The sequence below is a fragment of the Lepisosteus platostomus genome, chromosome 12 (genome assembly GCF_059453375.1).
Source record: "Lepisosteus platostomus isolate fLepPlt1 chromosome 12, fLepPlt1.hap1, whole genome shotgun sequence".
Taxonomy (NCBI): Eukaryota; Metazoa; Chordata; class Actinopteri; order Semionotiformes; family Lepisosteidae; genus Lepisosteus; species Lepisosteus platostomus.
Genome location: NC_142622.1, coordinates 7,170,595 through 7,193,188, shown reverse-complemented (window position 1 = coordinate 7,193,188; position 22,594 = coordinate 7,170,595). Strand labels below are relative to the sequence as shown.

The 22,594-nt window shown below is 40.0% G+C and overlaps 1 protein-coding gene across 1 annotated transcript; it reads left to right on the top strand.

Annotated features, from left to right (window-relative positions):
* The first annotated feature begins 1,196 nt into the window (after window positions 1–1,196).
* Window positions 1,197–20,505, top strand: pip4p2 (phosphatidylinositol-4,5-bisphosphate 4-phosphatase 2). The gene is made up of 7 exons (XM_088600661.1): window positions 1,197–1,538; window positions 10,836–10,984; window positions 12,728–12,834; window positions 13,698–13,821; window positions 14,994–15,046; window positions 17,863–17,953; window positions 18,440–20,505. The coding sequence occupies exons 1-7, from the start codon at window positions 1,340–1,342 to the stop codon at window positions 18,581–18,583; spliced, it is 867 nt and encodes a 288-aa protein (XP_088456787.1). The 5' UTR covers window positions 1,197–1,339; the 3' UTR covers window positions 18,584–20,505.
* The last annotated feature ends 2,089 nt before the right edge of the window (window positions 20,506–22,594 follow it).

The window sequence follows — 22,594 nt, the reverse complement described above, 5'->3', positions numbered from 1 at the left end:
CTTTAGGCGCGACCTACAAATTCAGTTATGTACAGCAATCAATTACTGCTTAACCGTACACTTTATAAAGAGGAATTAAAAGGTATTTGCAAATGACAACTTTATTTCAGATGGAGATAATGATGCGCAAAGGGAACCAAACTCTTGTGCAGGACGTGTCTATTTCTAATACATCTCACTAGGGGGAAAAAAAAACATTGCAAACTAAAAATCGTCATATGCTGAACGCGGAGACAACTGGGTTTTGCATTTACAGTATCTTTGCGGAATCCGCTTGGAAACGCATTTTGTTCTGTCTCGCTGTGTGACGTCTGCGTTTGAGAAGACACAGGCTGCTCTTGATTCCGAACGCGCTTCGTCATATGACTACCACGAGACCGGGCCCAACCACGCTGCACGGGGGTCCGTGACGTATTTCCTGCTGCTGGAGGCGGGAATGTGCTGGTTGCAACTTTTCCAGATGTTTAAGGCTAAACGTGATCCTATCGGGACTTTATAACAACATTCTACTATTTTATTTTAATTGTATTTATATCATTCTGTTCCCGTCCCCTCAAAAACTTAATAAAATACGGAACCTGATTCGAACTTTTATTCGAAGGCTATCGAAGTCGTACAGCTGTACACTTCAGATAACCAAATAATACATTAAAACCCCTAAAACCTTTTTTTTTTGCTGGGATGGAGAGGGGGACTGGATTTAAGACATGTGATCAATTTAATGGTGAGATTAAAGATGAAAGAGAACAAGAAGCAGCAATTCTATACAAACATACTGTACATAAAAAACACGAGAGTTTAATTTCCTTGAGAGTTTAAGGTCCTTGTCAAGGGGTACGTTTTTTTTAATTAACAACCCCGTTTTTTTCTGTTTTACTAACGTCTCCTGTTTTTCAGTAGTCCTGTACAGAGGTCCCACTATATACAACCACTGCCTGTTTAACGCTCTCTGTTGACCGATGCTGATTTATTATAAGCGTCCTGGACACTGTAGATATTACACAGATATTCTTTATATATATATACACATTCTAACAGAAATTAACTGTAACCACTCCCGTTTTTTAATTCCATCCTTTTTGTTTATTCACAATTCTTCGGGCTCCGCCGAGAAAGCCGTTCTGCGCTGTTGCATCACTTCACGACACGACGCATCATCTGAGCCCAAGTCATCTGCGAAGACTGCGATTGGGCTGGGAGAAGTCCCGGACAGGAGCGTTGCGCTACACTAGCGCAGGATTCCCGTGCTCATTCCCACGTTTCCCTGGCTTATCCCCGGCCGCCCCCCGCCCCTTGGCCCCGCCTCCAAACAGCTGCCCTTGCTGGGTCTGTGCTGTTCATGACGCATTGGTCCGCTTCCAGAGAAGCGGAGGAAAACCTACGGGCGCTGTTGTTGTTACTCTGCGGCTGTCAGGCGATACCGCTTGCAGACATGGCCTCGGAGACGGTGGATGAGCGGTCTCCTTTGCTGTCATTGCCAGACTCCGGTAATGTCACACCTACAGCGCCGCCGTATCTGCAGGACGCCAGCCCGAGAGGTAAAGCCGGCGCCGTGCGTACGCCCGTGGCGTTCGTGTTTTCACTGGGGTGTGTGGTGCGGAGTTGTTGGCGTTTGGAGACAAAACGAAGAAAACGTAACGAGCAAGGGCATCTGCGGCTAACCCGACCGGTTCACATGAAAAAAGGGAGCTGGAAGCGGAGCTCAGTAATGGAATGAGCTCTAGTCCCTTGTATGGGGGGCCTATAGACGTATATATGTCTTAAAAGCCACAAAAGCCGGAGTCTAATGTGAAAATTGTGTCCCTTCACGTTACAAATAGCACAGTCATGATTTGTTTATCAACCAGAATCAATGTTGTTGCTGGACGTGCCCGAGTGATCGGTAATCATTACACCGTGAGGGCCTGTTTTATCCTTGCTAAGGGCACAATTCTATTGTGTTGTGCCTTCCAGCTCCAGCACTGGGATTCCTGTGCTGGCGGTGCTGTTCTTTGACACAGCAGGATAAAAATGCTGCTTTTACTTTTGCCCAGACCTATTCAGGGCCTCACCTTCATTTCCCATGATAGTTCAATAAGATCTTTCATTTTCTTGAAGCAGTATCATTTAATTTCAGAAATGATTTATTTTTCCTTCGGTACCGATGGGTTTTGATTTCATATTTGCCTTTCATGAACTTTTGCCATTAGCATCCCGAGAATACCCCAGTAGCTTCAGCGCTGTAAATGAGCTGAATTAAGAAAACATTGAATTCCCAAATGTGCCAACAAAGTGGCTGTCAAAACCATTCATTTCTCTCAGACCCTTTCACATTTTATTCTGTTACAATATGGAATCATATTGTATTTAATTGGGATTTGTTGCAATGGTTCAACATAAAACACTCTGTAATGTCAAAGTGAAACAAAATTCCACAGTTTGTCCTAAATTTGTAATTAATATAAAACACAAAAGGGCTAATTGTGTAAGTACTTATGACCCTTGAGTGAATATTTGGTAGAGGCACAAATTACCACCCCGAGTCTTCTTTGATAATTGTCTCTACCAGCTTTGCCCATCTGGACACTGCAGTTGGTGATCGTTGTGCTTTGCAAAACTGCTCAAACCCCCCCTTGAGATGGATGGGGACTGTTGGTGAGCAGCCATTTCCAATTCCTGCCACACATTCCCGATGAAAGATTCAAAGGCTTTGACTGGACCACTCCAGAGCTTTGGCTTTTTGCTTTGAACCACTCCAGTCTGGCTTAGGGTCATTGTTATACTGCAAGATGAATCTTCTTCCAAGTCCATGGCCTCTGGCAGGCTGCAGCAGATTCTCCTCCAGGCTTCCTCTGCATCCATCTTGCCTTCTGTCTTCACAAGTCTTCCAGGCCACGATGCCCGGGAGAGTCCTCCTAGCATGACGCCAGCACCACCATGCTTCACTGTAGGGATAACGTGTGGTGTTGCGCTTACACCAAACGATGCTTCGCGTTGAGGGCAGTAAGGTCAACTTTAGTCTTACCAGACCTTCGATTCCTTTTTCACCTCGTCTCTGAGACTTTCACGTGCCTTCTGGCAAACTGTTATTGGGATTTGATGTGTTTTCTTTCCAGCAATGGCTTTCGTTTAGCCACTCTCCTATGAAGCCCGAATTTGTGAGGCACATTGTCCGTTGTTATTGTGTGCATAAGTGCTTAAGATGCTTAGAGTTGGATCCCCTCTTACTGTACGTACAGTTTTGGGCTGAAAAATGCGAGATTAATGCTGTCAGCTGTAAAAGAGAGTATAAAGGCAAGATGAGAGTCGGGGGCGTTCAAGTCATGTGATTACTGTTATACACTTGGCTTGTTGAATTGTGCCAGTGAGTTCCTCACATTCCTTGGATTATCATTGTTTCATAATATAAATTGGGGTTTTTGTAAAACCAAATAATAATACTTTAAAAATATAATTCAATGGAGGATAAGAAACATAGCACAAACATTTTGGTAATGCTTAAAATGTTAATTTTTGTTTTGAAAGAGATCATGCTTTGCTGTGCTCCCTGGGTGCACTTTATCGAGCTGATAGCGGAGGCACAGAGTATCCCATGTAACTGGGCTTCAATGTTAATGTAAAATTCGGTTTAAATGCGTATTTGCAGGGGAAACCAGTGCTTGATATGGAAATTCCCATCATGAAAAAATGCACATAAATAGTATCTTAAAGAAAGAACAATATGCTGTATTATTTCTTGTTTATTAAATGTACCCTAATTACAGCTCTGTATCACACTTGCCACTCAGTAAGACCTGTGTTTTCACAGAATGTTTCATTTGTGAAATGTGCCACGGCTCACCTCTGCAGCAGTAGACTGAAAACATCGACGGGTTGGTAGGACAAAATGCCAGCTTTCCAAAGCTGCGCTGGTTAAAGAGAAATCTTGACAGTCTTGGCGTCTGAATGCTGTTGACGTGGCGCCTCTTAGAAACTTTCCCTGTTGTAAACCATCAACATGTTATGCAAAGAAGACAGTGCTCCTTAACAATGTCCTTGAACATCTGCTCTATGAAGAACCAGCAGTTGTATTTTTTTTTTGATCGAATGTTTTCAGGCCTGGATTATTGGAAACCTCTCTCTTCTCGGGGCGAATTTCTCTACGAGCACCAGCCTTTCTGTGCATGAAAAGGATTAACAGCAATAGCAGAGGGCGGTTCGGCAGATCTGGGCCTCCCGCCTTTGAAATACTGCAAGTGGCAACTCAAGAAGTGCCGAAGCGGTGCTGCTCGAATCCTGTTGCGAAACTGGAAACCCCTTGGCAGCACCGATAAAATGGACTGAAGAGTCTAAGAATAACCTGGCCTCCTGCCTTCAATCACAGAGCTTTACTCCCATCTGTCCTTACAGTTCTCCTCTTGCTGGGGTGCCCATACTTAATTGCTCTAAGGATCTCTGGGCAGGACAGGGGGCCTGCAATTATCCTGGTGCCATAGGTGAAGACGCACGTACTCTCACACTTTCTCTTGTGTTCTTGACCTAGAAGCCAAGATGTTTTAGGTGCAGAAGCAAATAAGAAAAATGAGATCCTTTGTTGTATCTTTGCTGTCTGCTGCAATCAGTACGCAGTCACATGGACATATTTGAATATGCTTTGGAAGTAATGTTGTGCAGAGTTTCCATCTTGCTAATGATACAGTGCAATGTGACTTTGTGGCAGCAGTTTAATATGCAGAAATGTTTCATTGATTAAATTTACTTACTGGCTTTGTTAACCTTTTCCACAGTTTTTAATCTACATTCTTTTTACACTCGGGAGAAAAAAATGCGACATGTTTGGTTAAAATTCTCACTATTTGGGATTACAAGAAATAAGATAAACAACGAGTTAGCGGAATGGATAGACTTCATTTGGCATAACTTTGCAAAAACATGCATTGACAAGGGTCATTTCAATTATGGGGAAAATACTACATTATTGTTGTATTTTTATTAAAATTATAATAATATAGCATCATTGCATACAATCTTTTAAAACAAATGCGTAGCAAAACATACACTGCAAATACTGTTGTTCAAAGCCAAAATTATTTGCACACCTTCACTTGGTTGCTGTATTCACCAAATTAGGCATCTGTGCTATGCCACCACCGCCCACACATGCTCTCTCACTCTCTGATTTTGCAACTTTTCTTGTCGTCAAACTACAGGTTCCTGCCAGTCCTTGGCTTCCTTCCACAATTAATTTTTCAGTTATATTCAGATTAGGTGATTGCAGTGACTCGGCAATCTGTCGTTTTTAATTTGCGGCAAACATTTGATGCCAAATTGTATCGGTATCATCCGTTAAATGTGTTTTTATATTAAAAAAATCTATTCATATATCCCAGTTTTGGAGCCACCAACCACCAAGTGATAATGAACTCTGTGTGCTTGCCACCCATTCGACACTCACTCTGCAAGTCCCAGACAGCCTGCAGCACTGTTAGGATGGGCTGGAAGCTCAGTGCTGCTCTCACTCATAGCGCTGCACTCTCCCATGTCACCTGACTTGAGCAGCGCTTCGTCACTTGAGCTGTGTCGATGGCAGACAATGCCAATGACATAACCTAGACTTAAACCAGTATAAGACACTCTGCGCATATCCCAGGTGCTCCAGTTATGTCTTGATAACACGTATTGCAGAATTTCAGATTTGCTTCAGTCGCACAAACATGTCCTGACCCTGCAGAGCAAAAGGGGTCATGTGCAATAAAGGCACTAATACTAACACTGGCAGTGAGTCAATATCTCATTTTTGATATTTCCTATTTATCTTTATGGGAATTGTACACCTGGAAACGATTAACTTTGCAGTTCATCAAGTGCAGTGTTGTTGAAGGATTTACTCTTTTTGCCTCGAGTATTTTGGCATAGTGTGCAGTCTTAGTTTTTTGTCTTGTACTGGAGATTTCAGTGTTGCCCAAATGCTTGAATTCCCCGCTCTATGCGATGTCTTTCTTCCGTCACAATCTGTTAAAAATCTGTACGTTCGTTGACTGTTTTGGGTTTTATAGATGTTTAAATGTTTAGTCTTCTTTCTTTTGCAAATGGCTTTCTTGGTCTTCATGTCAAAATCCACTTGTTTACTCATCATCATCATCATCATCATCATCATAATTATTATTGTTGTTGTTTAGTCACTTGTCAGATTCCTTAAGTTTATCCAATGCACCATAATGGTTAAATTCATCAGTAGTTCAAAAATTGTTTGCTCTTGCAATAATTTCTGATAATATAAAGCCTGTGCCACTTGTAAGTTACAGTAAGTTAAACTTTATAGTTGGCTTTTGACAAATGCCTTTAAGTTATATTCCTTAGTCTTCATTATTACCAAAAATAAGCTTAGTCTGAAATTGTCAAAACATGACAATTAGTACATTAAATACATGACAAATAATGAATACAGTATGTGAGTGATTGCCTACTAAATAATCATTTTAAAGTGGGGGTAGCACGTATTGCTGTTGTCCACGCATGATAATGCACGTGACTGGCTTTTATGCTTCTGGTTTTTCAACATTTTGCGTATTTTATGTAGGTATGTATGTAAACCACAGTACTAGGAAGGGACGGAGATGGTTAAGGCTTTGATATTCAGCCTGTTCTAAAAGAGGGTTTAAGTTATATATTTTCTGTGCTTTTATGAGAATTCCCTGTTGAGAAAAGATTCATATCACAGCTATAGTGAGATAGCTCTCTTCATTAACCACTCATTTTCATCCTGTGAGTCCCATTACCTGTAGTAATTTAAAAACATTCTGCCCTGACCAAGCTTGAGAGGGGTCTTGGCTTTTTAGCGCACTGAAATTGGTTTTGCTCCCAGTAGTGCACTAGTAGCGAAAAGGGTGTGATTCTTGATTTTATTTAAATGTAAATCAAAGGACATTGTGAACATTAGAAGCTCTCTAGAGAGATGGAAAATATTTTTGGCTTTGCTCCCAATATCATTGTGATTTATTGGTATACCCAGAACATGTTGATAAACCTGTTGTGCTTGTAGAAAATAGTTAGTAGTGGTAGTGCTGGCCTGTGAAGAAAGTTTAATTGTTTTCTTAGGTAAATCGGATAAGAGACCCGCAGGATAATAACAAATGAAAAATACTATTACTAAATTTTCAACTTAAACATTAGCAACAGCCAGCATTTCTTAAAGCAGAAACTGCAAGCTACAATGAGAAAAGGTACTGTATGATCTGACAAAGTCTTAATTTAAAAAAAGTGGTTGTGATTATTCAGAATAAATTAATACAAATTATTGGGTAGAGCTGTGCTGTTTGTTACAGCAATTAAACAAAAAATATACAATCCAAACAGGAAATGTTTGTTACTGGATAGTTAGTGGTGATGCTTTCATGGTTCGGCCTGCCAGTGTTTAATTTAGGAGTGGCTGTGGGGCTATATAGACATTTTATCTGTTAATCAGCTAGACATGAAACTCTGATGATTTTCTGATATAAACTGTTAAATCTAGTAATAGAAATTAAATAAAATACAGTTGAAGGCATTTGTTTCGTTTACTTCTGTGTTTTTAAAAACTAAGCTATTTTTATTTAAACGTATTAACTTCAGTTATTTTGATTGTTTTACCCTACATTTTCTCTGTACCAGAGCTTTTCAATTGAACTTCCGTAAGCCTTTTCTCTTTCTTTCAATTCTTTGGCATAGATTACTGTAAAAGACCGACACGTGTGTAAAATGGTGATCATCGGGTACGGGTTAGAAACCACAATGAATGTAAGGGCGATTCTGCTCTGATGTGATCAGAATTGACTCGCCTACAGTGGAGACTGGATTATCTCCTTCTCCTGGCTTATTGTTTTGACAGAACAAAATTAAGAATTAAGAGGTAAGAGCTATTTGTGATGACATCACTTCCCCTAGTTGTGTCTTTAAATGGTTCTCGCTTTCCTTCCACATTTGCTTGTGTAGCTGACAGTTATAACATGTTCTTTCTAGCAAGTTTACTGAAGTAACACTATGCCTTGTTACTTCAGCATTAAGCAATTAGCATTAGTAACACTATGATGCAGCATTAGGTAAATTTTCCCTGCATATCCTGTTACCAAACCAGCGGTGCCTATAATCTTCAATCATAGTTCACAGAAAGCATTCAATGTGCAGCTAAGATTGTCTATGGTTTAAAATGTGGAAACTAAATCATCCTTTCTGTGTGCATGCATTTCTTTACTTTTCAGCGCTTGGAATGTTTCATGATAAAAATAATAATTTTATGTAATTCAGAGCAAATGGCACTTTCATTTTCATATTGCTGTTTTTACAGTCCATCAAGTTTCCCTGTATCCTGAAGAATACTTGGAAGTAAATTCCCACTGACACAGTAACTTCACCTTTATCACACAACATGGTGTCTCACAGAGAGCTTCCTTCTGTGGGCCAGCGAGAGCGTAGCTATTGCCTGCTCTCTCTGTGATCATGTGCTTATTTTTGCAGTACATTCAGGTAGGGTTTGGGGAGTATCATTTTTTGTAAAATCTCAGTGCAATGCATTTTGAAAATGCAAAAGCATTTTGCTAATTGAACATTATCTACAAAACAGGACCTTTTTAGAGAGCAGACCATATTTTACAAACATGGTGAGATAATTACTCATATGTAATTGGTTCATTCAGGAGAAATAAAGTCAATTTGAAATACTACCAGAGTGGTGCATGGATTAGGACTGTTTTTTTCAGGCATGGTCTATGACCCTAGCTACTCCCATATTTTTATTCCTCATTTCCATGAACACCAGAATGTATTAAGCCTAAACTAGAATGCTCTTTCAAGTTATCCAAATCAGAAAACAGCTGAACTGAATTGCAATCTGTGGCATCATTTCCTCTGCTGGCTCCTTTAAGATTTAAGTAGCTCAGCTTCTTGAGGGGGAGCAGAGTGCTGGAAACAAGCACATTGCCAGCAATATTAACTGATCGTTATCCTATTTTTGAAAGCAGCATCCACTCTGGGGGTCAAGGTGGCTCCAAATGGCAGGAAATGTACAGGCAAATGCATGTGCCAATTGATAATAGCACACCGATGCCTTGAAAGAACATTTAAACGGACATGCACAGTGAGTTGTGACTTTTGTGGCACTACATTTGTATATTTATTAATAATAATTAATCATTGCTTACACTTATATAGCACTTTTCTGGACTCTCCGCTCAAAGTGCTTTACAGGTAATGGGGAGCCCCATTGCAGCACCAACTGGATGACAGTAGACACTATATCACACTAGCATTCACATTGATTCTAATCAGCTTGTACACTGTTAACTGGTCTTTTTCTTTTACTTGCTTACTTTTAAGCTTACCAGGTTGAGTGGCCGGAAAATGCACAGATGGATTATCGTGTTTCTTTCTGCGACCGACCAGTTTGGAAAGCCACCAGTTCTTCCTGCAACCCTGCAAGTTTGCATTGCTCAAACCTGTGTTCAGGCACAAGTAGGAAGGAAGACAGAGCAGCGTTCTGTCACAGTCTTGGGCCATGTCACACTGGCGGGTCCCACAGGAGCCGCCATGACAGAGTTACTGTAGCTTCCATAGAAAGAGTGAAGCAGCTCTTGCTGACACTACAGGTTCCCTGGTACCCTCTGCATCTGGCAAGCTAAGGAGAACTTCGCTGACCAACGCCTACGCAACCCGAGCTGTTCTTGAGAAGTTGTGCATTGCTGCATTGGAGATTGTGGCCAAGAGACAGCATAGATCCGTCCAGACTGCAGGCCTCTTTGCTGTTGCTGCCTTCAGGAGTGGATGCTTGCTAATATCTCGAACGGTCTCCAGCAGTTTTTAAAAACCGCAGCAAAAGAAATAGGAAGACAGCATTACATCTGCAGCATTATGATAAAATACTTGCCTATAAACATGTATACCCTTTTTTGTTGTTTTAATTTGATCGATTTAGTGGTACACCTTTTCTGGTTTCTCTCGTTTTAAACTTTGAAGTGTTTGTGGCGACAGCACTTCCTGATCCTTCACTGTCGGCTCTTCCTGTCGTTGGGCAGCAGGCGTCTCCAAGCCTTGAATTGTTCACCGACTAACAGGAAACATGAGCTGGGTCTAGGCTGTTGCGAGACGGATTAGTTTTACCGACTGCACCTGCTGCTCAATAGGTTCAGGCATCTGGGCCTGAAAAATACCACTGTAGCAAAAATACCACAGTGTCAGGGCTCTACACTCCAGGTGCCAGACTGCAGGGTTGTGGGCTCAAATTCCAGGTGGGCTGCTGTTGTATGTTTGACCAATCTGGTTTCACTCAGATTTCTCTAGTAAATTGCCCTGCTATGTGTAAATGGGTCTACAGGTCTTTACTGTAACAGGGAGTTTGTTCTCAATTGACTTACCTGCTACAATATCCAGAAAAGAAATAGTTAAGAGATGTAGCGCAGTGGTTTATTATTCTTTGCCGTTGTTTGTTGAGAATGTATTGATGTCTTTTTTTTTCTGCTATGATTTTGTTGTGTGACTCTTTACTACAGAGTTTTTTAAAACCATTCTAGGCAATCTCTTGCCCAGTGCATTCTTAGTGAAATAAGCCCATCTTGAAGGCCGAACATGATGAACACCCAACTCCCAAGAACAGAAAGCAATATCAAAAAGTCAGAGCCAAAACCTTCATTTCCATCACAAGACCATTTAGAAGAATCAGCCCATAAAACGAAAGAAGTGGAATTGGAGGATATCGAGTTTGAATGTTTTCAGAAAGCCGGCAGCCGAAAACATTGTGGAACTCATGTGGTCTTAGTGCCTGTCTTTCCCCCTCAGGGTGTTCTCGGGAGAGAACGGCCCGTTTTGGATTATTTAAATGAGCTTTTATTTCCTTTTGTCCTCTGCAGCAGAACTGCCTCCTCCTTACACTGCCATAGCCAGCCCAGATGCCAGTGGTGTGCCCGTCATTAACTGCAGGGTGTGCCAGTCTCTCATCAACTTGGATGGCAAGCTGCATCAGCACGTGGTGAAATGCACCGTTTGCAATGAGGCCACGGTAGGCGCCCGTCAGTCTTGTCCACAATCCTGCCTTCTTCTCCATTTTTTCTGATGTGTTTGTGGGTTTTTTTAATATCGGAGCTTTTTTATAGAGGGTAGTGATGGTCATTTTGTCACATCTGATCCTAGTGTGGAGTATGGTTGTATCTCAGCGGTCCTGCCCCTCCCCCTCTTTCTAAACACATCAATAAAATGGTTCATTCTGCTGTGGCAACAGATTATCTTAGGTGCTGTGCTGACAGAATTTATGCTTGCTTCTGCACAGGCTGGAAGGCAATGGGATTGCAGCTAGATGACATTAATAGGCAGTCTTGCCAGTATGTTTTATTTTGTACTTGATGGAAGGCGGTTTATTTAAAAGAACAAGTTTAAAATATGAACACATTACGTGATTTACAGCTGTATCTTAGCTTTGGTGTGTTGTCGTGAGCAGGTCTCAGGCCAGGCTGCCTGCATGCCCTTGTGCTGTTGAACAGCCTGCTCAGTTTGTGCTCTTGTGAACAGTATAGCATTGAGTAAATGTGATGGTTTTATTTTGGGTCTTAACTGCAGCAGGATAAAAAGAATGCCAACCTTAGTCCTATAAGAGATAAATGAGAACAAATGACCCCGAAAAACCTCACGATGTGATGTTACTCCTTCTACAGAGTCAAGAAAGATACAATTAGATATTGTGGATGGTGTAACTGAATTCTACTGGTGGTTTGGTAGAAAAATGTTCCTTATAGCTTTTCAGGGCATGCATAGTATTTTCTGAATGCCTAATGCATTCTTTAAATTTCCAAATTGCAGAATTTGTACCAATTTTGTTAATAAAATTAAAAATACAGCATAAGGATAGTAATGATTTACTGTTTACAGCTAAAGACAAACTCTCTTATTCTTAGTGGGGTTTTGAATGTCAGCTTGACTGACCTATACAGACTTATACCTATACAGTCTATACAGACTGGGGCAGAGAGGTGGCACTGTGGCTAAGGATCTGTGCCTGTGGCTGGAAGGTTGCGGGTTTGTATCCTGCAGCCGGAAGAGGAATCCTACTCCGTTGGGCCCCTGAGCAAGGCCCTTAACCCCAACTGGTCCAGGGGCTCTGTACAATGACTGACCCTGCGCTCTGACCCCAAGCTTCTCTCCCTGTATGTGTGTCTGTGTCTCATGGAGAGCAACCTGGGGTATGCGAAAAAGACGAATTCCTAATGCAAGAAATTGTGTATGGCTAATAAAGTGATCTTATCTTATCTCTTTCAAACCCCACAAAATCCCTTGGTGCACAGTGGTCAGATGGTCACAGTAGAGGTAACTAGTGTGGCAGCAGTTATTGGGTAATTTTCAGGCTTCCTGGTTCAAATTAAACATTTGTACATTTAGATTAGCTATGACCTTCCCATCTCTTTGAAGACAAGCTGGCTGAAAACTGAATTCGCCATGCTTTCTCCAAGGCTAGAACATCAACATGCAGGCATCTAGACCATGCAGCATTGTAGTCAAGTGTTTGCAGCTCTGTGCAGGGAGCTGGCACCTTTGGGTGGTGTGTCCTTTGGAGCCCGTGCCCGTGCAGTCAGTATTTCTTATTGAGCTGCTATCTCAGAGCAGTGATTGTAGGGCTTTATTTGCACCACTGTGATTTGTTTGGAGGGGTGCAGACAACAAAGTTACATGCTCGTTGGAGTTAGTCGTTTGTGAATGAAGCGCATTAGGGGGCCACTATGCATGCCGTGACCTGGTATTCCTTCTTGCCTAGCCTATCAAAAACCCTCCAGCAGGAAAGAAGTATGTGAGATGTCCATGCAACTGTCTTCTAATCTGTAAAGATACGTCTCGGAGGATAGGATGTCCCAGGCCCAACTGGTAAGTTTGGCTTAAGGTACTACTAGGCCCACAGTGGCCAGACCATGAATTGTGATCTTTGGACGGTGTACTTGTTTTTCCTTAGGCAAGATGTGTGGAGGATCAAAAGATTCGATTTTTTTTTCTCTGTGAGAGAAAAAGGTGGGTGTTTCTTTCATGCAAGAAAAGGCTGACCGCGCAGGACACCACATTTTAGGCATTATTGCTGGAGCCCTTTGGAGGTGTGTGTTTAGAATTCATCCAATAATTTAACAATTGTTATTTATTTCATTAAGTGTCTAGGGATTCAGATTTTTTTTAACCTGGACACCACAGTGCTATCCTTTAAAATTTATTTGAAGGAAGTAGAAGTGTCCTTCATATATGATGGTCATGTTGCATTAAGTTAAATGGCATCAACCTTGTTTACTGTTTGCTGCTTACTATGATTTTCAAATTACAGAAATAAAGTGTCGCCTGTTGCTAAACAATATGCCTAAAACTTCACTTGCTTATTTTGTTTTTAAGTAAATGTTGAATACTGTTAAATAGAAGGAGGAAACGGAAAACCTCAGAAAGGTAAAACCCATCCTCATTTTGGATGGATTATCAGAATTTGGAAACTTTGGGCAAAAAAACTGAAATCAAAACTCGCACTGTGTAGCAGCTTATTTTTAAATATGTATAATTCAGCTCACAGTGACAGTATGAGAAATATGTTCCTCCATTCTCTGCTCCGTGCTGTAGAATATACAGGAGGGGACTGTGTTGAGACAATGGGAGATAGTATGTGTGTTATGTGTGATCGTACAGACAGGGCTGAAGGCCGGCGTGTTAAAAGCTGCCTGTGTCGAGCCAGGCTGTACTCCTCTCCTTTCCCACAGCAGACGAATAATCAATCTCAGCCCAGTGATGGTGATTCCAGAGGAACAGCCCGCGCAGCCCGCTCTGCCAGTCCAGCCCGAAGGCATGCGCGTATTGTGCGGACACTGTGGCAATACATTCCTAGTACGTACGACCTGTCGGACTTGTGTGACCTGCTTAAAAGCAAGGGAGCTACACCTCAGAGTAGGATACTCTGCTCTGCTGAATCCTTGCTTTGTGTCGAGCTCTGTTTTCTGTAATTTATGTTTTGGGAACAATATTGCATGTCCTCAAATTGAATACATTCCGAACAAGGTTTTCATTTCAGTGTCTGTGATAAAACGGCAGGCTGATGGATTTGAGATTTTTTTAAACTAAAAATACGTATGTGGTAAATGAATTTATCTGACAGATGCTTTCATCCAAAGGAACTTTTATTTGCACCCATTTGTACAGCTGGGTATTTTACTGGAACAGTTTGGGAGAAGTGTCTGGCTCAAGCGTACAAGCAACAGTGTTTCACATGGGATTTGATCCCACAACTTTTCAGCTAAGTCCAGTTAAGTCCAGGATCCTAACTTATGCCTTCTCTTAAGTTATAGTAGCTAATTTATATAACACTTTTGAATCATTAACTTCAAAAAAGTCTTGCTACAGGAGCAGTGATTTTTATTAAGGGTAAATTTGAGGGCCTGAGTGTTTGATCCCGTGCTCTGAAGCTCAGATATTTGCAACATGTAATATTTAGGAATTTAAAAATAGAACTGGAACCTTAAGATTTTGATTGAAATCATTTATACAAAAGCTGATATGATAAGCATAATGTTATGGTACTGACAGTATTCAGTATGAAAAAAGGCACGAGCATTTTTTGTTTCAGTTTGTTGCAATACCAGTGACTCTGTCATAGGAGCCTCTAAGAATGTTTAAGATGTACCAATGAGAAGGAAAGCAGGCTAAGGACTGAATTTATGTTATTTTCAGAAATGATACTAGCTTAATTTATGTGTCTATAGTGCTGTGTCCTCTTTAAAAAACGAACATCCGATTCCTAAAAGAATATTTTCTGATCTGTGATTGTGTTACTTCACAGCATGTGATAAGCCAGCAAACATGTTAGATCATGAAGCAGTGTTCAGCGTGACAGGGGCAACCCCAGTCTGAGGTGCAGGTCACTTTCCTAGAGCACTGTTACGTTAACGGACTAGCCTGCTCCATGAGCCTTGTCCCTAAAGGCACGACGAAAGCACTTTACATTTCGCATGAATCACAGTAATCATGTTGTCAGGCCTAACGTATAATTCTTTCATTTACAGTGGATGGAGCTCCGATTCAACACATTGGCAAAATGCCCACACTGCAAAAAAATGTAAGTTTCTTGTTTTTGTTTTTTTACATTTTCTCTGAAGTGTATATATTATTCCTAAGGAGACAGTGAAGCTAAGAATATCTAATGGTTTCTGCTTTGGTTTTAGTGACAATCTCTAAGTCAATATAGAGGAAAATAAGAAACTCGTAGCTGGTGATAGATAACATTGATATGGGAATGACTCAGTAAGAGCTCTGTGATGCCAGACAGCTGTCAGGCAGTAACAGGGGAATGGGACACCTAATACCAGTGTAAGTGGTGTTGCTGTCTGATGACGCTCAAGTATAGAATATAGAGTGATGCTAAGATTAATTAAGAGGACCTCATAGTAGGAGATCTGGCTTCTAGTCCCCTGTGTACTTAATTCTGTTTTAGGCAATCCAGTTGTTTATGTGATACAGATGTCATTTCAAGAGCCAGCTAAAAATATTATATTAAAAGATCTGGACAAATTTGCTGTTTGTTGCCAGCTCCCTGAATTGAATTTAAAAGGTCTGCCACACATATGGAAACAATTGAGGTGATATAAGTAAATGAGTTAACTTTATCATCAATTTACAGATTTAGAAATGGCATGACAAGAAACAACCAGTGGAACCTCCCAAGCTTAATTTATGATTCCAAATTCTGTAAATGGTCCCTTTCGCCACCTACCTAAGCAAAATTTAAAACACAGACATGAGAAATGTTGCTGTACAGTGTTCATTAATATCTGCAAGTCTAAACTTTAGAAATCTTAGGAAGCTGTGTCAGAAAGGTATTACAGTGTAAATCCAGTCACATGCAAAACATGTGAGATGTTGTTCTAATTAGACAAGACAGGGAGCTGGATGGGTCACATGATGCACTGTGGGTTTCTCCTGCCAAAAATAATACTGAAACTCTGATCTGGGCTGCAGTCTAGCTGGGTTATTTATTCACTTTTCTGTTGTCTCCAGCCCCCAGCAGACTCTGCTGCGTATGTTACCTGTTATTAGCAAGCCTTAGGTATTTCTCTTGACTGCATCTTTAGTATTTGCTGCTTTTTAATATTCAGCTATTTCAGTCAAAGCCAAAGAGTACTACGCTCGCTATATGTGAGACACTTTCCTCTCCTGTATTTCTGCCAGTTAACCAGTTGGTTGACAATCTGTTGTAATTTAGGCATTGCTGTGCCTTGGAGTGTAATATCAGTATTCATGCCTGCTGTGAGCATGTTGCAGCCTTCTAGACACAATTGTTATAGTACTCCTGTCAACATGTGCTGGAAAGTACAGCAGTATATAAAGAGCAGATTTTAACATAATGCATATTTTAATGTTGTTAAGAGCTCAGAGAGTCTTGAATAGTTGTTGCTGATAGGCGTTTTCCTTCTGTTTATTGCCTTGTCATATTCCTTTGAGCACTCCTCATAACGGGTTATAAAAGTTCATGTAGGGAGCTGCGTCAGCATGCGTAGGCTGCAAAGGAACAGGTAAAAGTTTATTCCATTCTCAAAGGATGGAAGAAGGCTTCACAGCCGAAATGTTCTCTCTTTTCCTTTCCTTTCTGGAATAAACCTTAACCTATTCTTCATAACTACCTGTATTCCGCAGAGCCACATTACATAATTCAAGGACAAATACAAATCCTTACAGAAATATTCAAGAAAATATTGTAAAAATAATCCTTGTGGATTCCATGAATCCTGATGGATGTTAAGCTTAGTTTCCTAGAATTCTCTTACAAAATCATAGTGCTTGTTTTAGGAACATTTTAATGTAATGGCATACCACGTTTCTCTTTTCTCTACCCCATGTGGCACAAGCATACATAAAATCAAAAAGCTTAAGCTGTTTTACCAGTAACGGTGCAAACGTCAGGTGAAGACATACAGTATGGCCATTTCTGAAACCTGCTGAGATGCTTTGCATCAATTTCAGCTATAGTTAAAATTACAAGCAGGTGATGCCCTACAAACATTTCATTTGCAACTCCCATTGAGTGGCTCTTGATAGGGGTTGATTTCTGCCATTGGAAAGTATTTATGTCTCTTAGAATACAAATTTGAGAAGAAGCGGCATATAATTATGATTTCAGGCTTTTTTTGTCTTGTATTCCGGTGTATGCCACATTGTGTGGGTGATTTACTGTATCATTTACTGTACTTCAAACTCTTGTAAAAGACCCTTTTTGAGAAACGGTTTCAGTTTTGCTCACACAGCATGTGCAGACTTCCAAATCCAAACTGAGTTCACAGGTATATGGTACTGTGCTGTTTTATCGTTTCCTTAGGGAATAGATTGGTTAGAAATTGCCAGGATATTGATTACCTGCATTAGCAGGCATATAAACATGTTTTTCAAGTTCCTTGCAAGGAGAAGTATTTTCATGTTATTCATACATATATTTATACGGGCTGCATATTTTCAAAGTTTGTTAAAACCAGAGACAATATTGGAGATGTTCATTAGTTTTCCATGTGGTCATTGTATCAGGATAAGTTAAAGCTCTGGTCTGGGTGTGATTAAAATGTGACATGACAATATTACCTTTAAAAGATGACGGCAGATCTATGAAGTGCTTTCACAGTTCATAAAACAGGATGGTTGTGATGAAACCAGATGTGTGATTGAATTAGTGCCAATAATCAGAGTATGGCTCATGATACAGAAAAATAAAAATGCTTAAAGAGGGAATTTGGTAGGAAGTAGAATTTCAAGTGATAACGCAATGGGAATTCTTAACTGCAGGCACAAAATGAGCAGTGTCATTTCTTATTAAAATTAAGGCTCTTTCTGTTTGATACTGCAAGTGCTTTGAAGGAATGTTTAAATAAGTTGGTGCTGTTTCTCCAGATCTTCTGTCGGTAGTGCTCTTCCACGAAGGCGTTGCTGTGCATACGTTACTATCGGCATGATGTGCATCTTCATCGGTGTCGGATTAACTGTAAGTAAAGTTGTGGGTCCTCCTTACCCATTCAGGCCTTGCTTTTATGTTCAATGCAACTTCATGATATTCCAGTTTTTGACAATGCAGTGTAGCTGTAGAATATTATCTAGCGTGATGAAATAAGAATAACGCCAAAGTTAAACCCTGCAAATTATTGATTTGGTATTTACCCTATTACAAAAAGAAATAAATATGTTCTTAACTAATTTTCTTAGGTTGAGTAACATAGAGGGGGTGATATGTAGTAATTAAAACAGACACTAATATTATCCAGCATTGTAGCCCAGCATTTTTTTCAGCATATTTATGCTCTGAATGTGAGTTGCATACCACAAGAGTTCTTTATACCCTAAAATGTTCAGATATATTCCCCTGAACAAGTCTGCTGTACATAAAATCAACTTTTAAATGATAGCTGTAATCACGATGTTCTTGTTAATTCCTTATCTAACTTGTATTTGTTTTTCTTACTCTTTCTGGAAGGTTGGTACCCAAGACTTCGCTAGACGTTATCATGCCACCTATGTATCCTGGGCTTTTGCCTACCTCCTGGGTTTAATCTGCCTGGTCCGGGCTTGTTACTGGGGAGCTGTTAAAGTCAGCTATCCGGAGAACAGTTTTGCATAGACTTGTCTTTAACATGCAGTTTTTCTTTGACCTTTTTTTCTCTTGTGGATTCAGTTTGGCAGAGTTGGATGCTAGACGGTGGACATTTTACACATTTTAAGTACTGCGTTTTGTTACCAACTAGACCAAAAGAAGTAACCTTTTAAGAACAATTGCCCATTGCACTACATTTTTATGCAATTATTATTTTCTTTTGCTGCTAGATTGCCCAGCTCGAAAGACATCAGCTGAGTTCTAATGTGTCAGAAACAGCCTGTATGTTGTTGTTTTTTAGAATAACCTGAACTGCAAGGACTTTTATTGTGTTACATCCATTGTGTCATTAATAACAGATTCATAAATATACTTTATAGGTCTTAGCCTTTCAGAAACAGTAACTTGTATGTTCTTGAACCTTAAAATTAACTTCATCCTGTACCGCTTGCATTCAGTTTAAGCAATAAACCTTATTTTAGGTCATTCTGGTCATCAGCTCTACACATGTAATGTATTTCAACACTTCAACTGCCTTCTAACAGGTTGGTAAAGATTCTTTTTACCACAGATGTTAGAAATCGCATATGCATGGTTTTCTGCACCAGTGTTTGAGTTGCCTATGTCAGAAAAGGAACAGTTAGAGTATTTAGAATCCTCTCTATGTAATTCCCTGTAATGTATTGTGAAACTTCTTCCTGCTTACAGCTTGTTTCTTAGATCTATAACAATTCAGTAGCATCTACAATAGTTCAGAATTCTGTTGACAAAATGGGCACAATAAATATCTTGTTCTGAATGTGGAAAAAACTTTGTACATTGAAAAAACACTAAAAGCAGTAGTTCACGTTGAAATATGCCTTGTGTCTTTTTAAAAAGGATAATAATTTATCAATAAAACTATAAAACGTTTCTTTATGTTTCACAGATTTTCTTCCTTCTTTTTTGATGTGCTCTGTAATAAAGACCAGTTTACCACAGCAGCTCTGTTATCAACAGTTCTAAATTCCTAGCTAATGAACTCGCCAAACTTTGTCATGGTGCATCATCTTTATTGAATGTTTAAACTTGTTTAGTCTGTTTACTACTTGGATTTATTAGAAATTAGCAGGTAAATTCCATTGGAACAACATCTGGGGACGTTTTAAGGGAACCATATAGAAGCATTAAGTTTTAAAATTATATTTTAATTCTGAATTGACTTCTGAATTATGTATCTCTTGAGGACGTCTGAATATATATACAGACATTTTTGGCCATTTTTTTTCCATGTCAGATTTCTCTAAATCTCCTTTAATTTGGTTGGCCATTGTTTCCATGTCACATGAATCCCTAATCCTTTTGATTACCTGTAAAATATCTGCCTGAATCACAGAAAAGAGCACCTTAAAACAGGTGTATTACAGTATGGTCTTATGGTCTGTATTAAAATAACTAGAGTTGAGAGTAACTTTTTTTAAGGACGTTAGAGCAGGATGGCGAGATGATCTGTGTTGGAGTTGGAGTGAAAGGAAGATTGATGAGTACAAGATGCCAACTTGCATAAATGTGTTTGTACAACTTCTGGGCATTTTTTCATTCTGTCTTAATGTATTTACTTGCATCTCGCAATATTTACTGTGTCACTAACATAACATGTAGCAGTGTTCTTAACCTTTTCAGTATTAAAGTGAGGCTGACTTGAGCTTTTAGATTTCGTATTTGGTAAATGAGAAAGAAGAACATCTGGCGAAGTCTCTAGTTGAAATTTGAAGTGCTGCTCACCTTCTGTTTATTGTATTTCTTCCAATCATTATGTCCAGTCTGAAAAAATGACTTTTAGAATTCTCTTCAATTCTTCTTCTACTGTGTTTTCAGCTGACAAATCTGTCATGTTTACTAGCCAAGTATGAAAGTCAAAATCAGATGTAACTTTTTTCAATCAATAAAAGCAAAGAAGTGATCTTAAACACTTATGGTATGTGTTATGGTACCTCACTAGTTACTACAGGTCACTGAAAAAAGAGCTTTTATCCTTTGTCATACACTTTTTCCAATACATTAAGAAGTTAGAAAACCACAGTGCTGTATGCACTGAATTAGACACTTAACATAGGCTCCAATAATCAGGACGCAGGAGCCTCACTGAAGGAAAAAATAATTTTATAAACATGGTGCCATCCTTTTTCAGTATCAGGCTACTATAAGCCAGAGTGCATCTGTGAACAGGGGGCAACACAGGACAATCTGGGGGCACCAGTTATCCTGAACCGTGGGAGGAAACTGGAGTACCCACAGAACATCCATCCACCGGGAGCCTACAGTATGTACGTCCATAAAGATGATACTTCAGCCCAGAATTGAACCCATGACCCAAGAGTTGTGAGGCAGGAGTGTTCACTGCAGCACCAATATGCTGCACATGGAAAGAGCCCATCGATGAAATTTCATATAGTGCACAACACTGAATTTAACTTGCACGTTGTCTGCTTTAACATCTTCACCACAGCCCACACAGTTTTCCATCCTGATTTCTTACGCCGGGGATAGAGTGCTGTTTAGTTTGCGATGGCTAAATATTCCAGGAGCCTGATGTGCAAAAGACCAACATACTGTAGTTTCAGGTATAGCATTGAAACGTGGGGGCCGGAGCTGGGTTCCCCTGAGCTGCAGCGTGGGGCGGTAGTTGGGGCGCTGGACACCTCCCTGGAGGATCATGGGATCATCGATTCCTGACATAAGAACACGGGACGAGCGGAGGCCATCCGGTCCATTTGGAAACTAGTAGGGTATTGATCCAAGTTTCTTTCAAGGCTGGGTAAGATTCTCGGATCAATAAAACACCAATGTTACTGGATTAACACAACCTGTCCTTCTGAAATAAAAAACCTTGATAAAATGCGCATGTATCGCTAGAGACCAAATGTCTTTTCCATCATTCGCCACCAGATAGCAGTAATGATTCGTGTATTTTCAAAGTTGTACAGTATACCGTTCTCTATCTTCACAGCTACAGTACAGCGTTTTTAAACGACTACGGGCGAATACGTAAAAGGATTAAATCATTACTAGTAGCAATAATTTTTAAATTAGTCCATTATTTATGTTAGTGGCAATCTATACAATAAGTATGGTAGCAATTAAACTTTGGAATACAATCTAGAAAAACGGACGAATTGTGATCTCTGTAGTACTGTATGGTTTCTGTAAGGCTGATCTGCTGTACAGTAGGTTATTCATTCTCATTCCCATGTTCTTTGCCTGTCTGCTGTTTCGACCGATGCAATTAGCTGGCAGTGTTCAAATAAATGTTATTAAAAATATCATATCGATGTTCATATTTCGTTTTGAAAGTGACATTTTAATATAATGTGATACAAGTACAGTACAGTAACTCGCTCTTTCCGGTTGGTGCTTGTTTAGTATCTAAAGTAGGCTTGTGGAGTCGCACTGCAGTCTTCCCAGTGCAGGAGAGATTTAAGATGTTGGAAATTAGTTTTACCTCCCGTTTCCAGGCGAAAAAAATCAATACGATAATATTTCATTAACTTTTTTTATATTGTGGCGGTACTGTATATTAAAGATATTGTATGAAATATACAGTAGACCAGAGACTACAGAAGTGCAGATCTGTTTTACAAGGGATTTGGAAAATTCCATGAGCCAATTCAGAAAATTAGGTATGATTAATGTTGTTTTTTTCTAATTACAAGTATCCTTGTACAATGGTTAGACATTTAACAGTTGATTACAAGTTAGCTTATACCTTAGCCTTATTCAACGAGGTAAGCGTCCTCCCTTTAAGTATTTTAATTTGAACTGAGCAGTTCCTCCTGTCCCAGAAGAACCCGGATTGGGCAGACAAAATAAAATTGACGTCACGATCTCCTCAGGAAAGGGTTTAGAAATAAGCGCCGCGCAGAATTGCTTATGAAGTCAATTTGGTGTTGGATGTGGTAGCTTTTAGACCACGCTTCAGGTTCGATAAACGTCAGATATGTTCTAGCAACGATGCTCTGTTCACCTTTTCCGACAGCTTCACCATTAAGGGCAAATTGC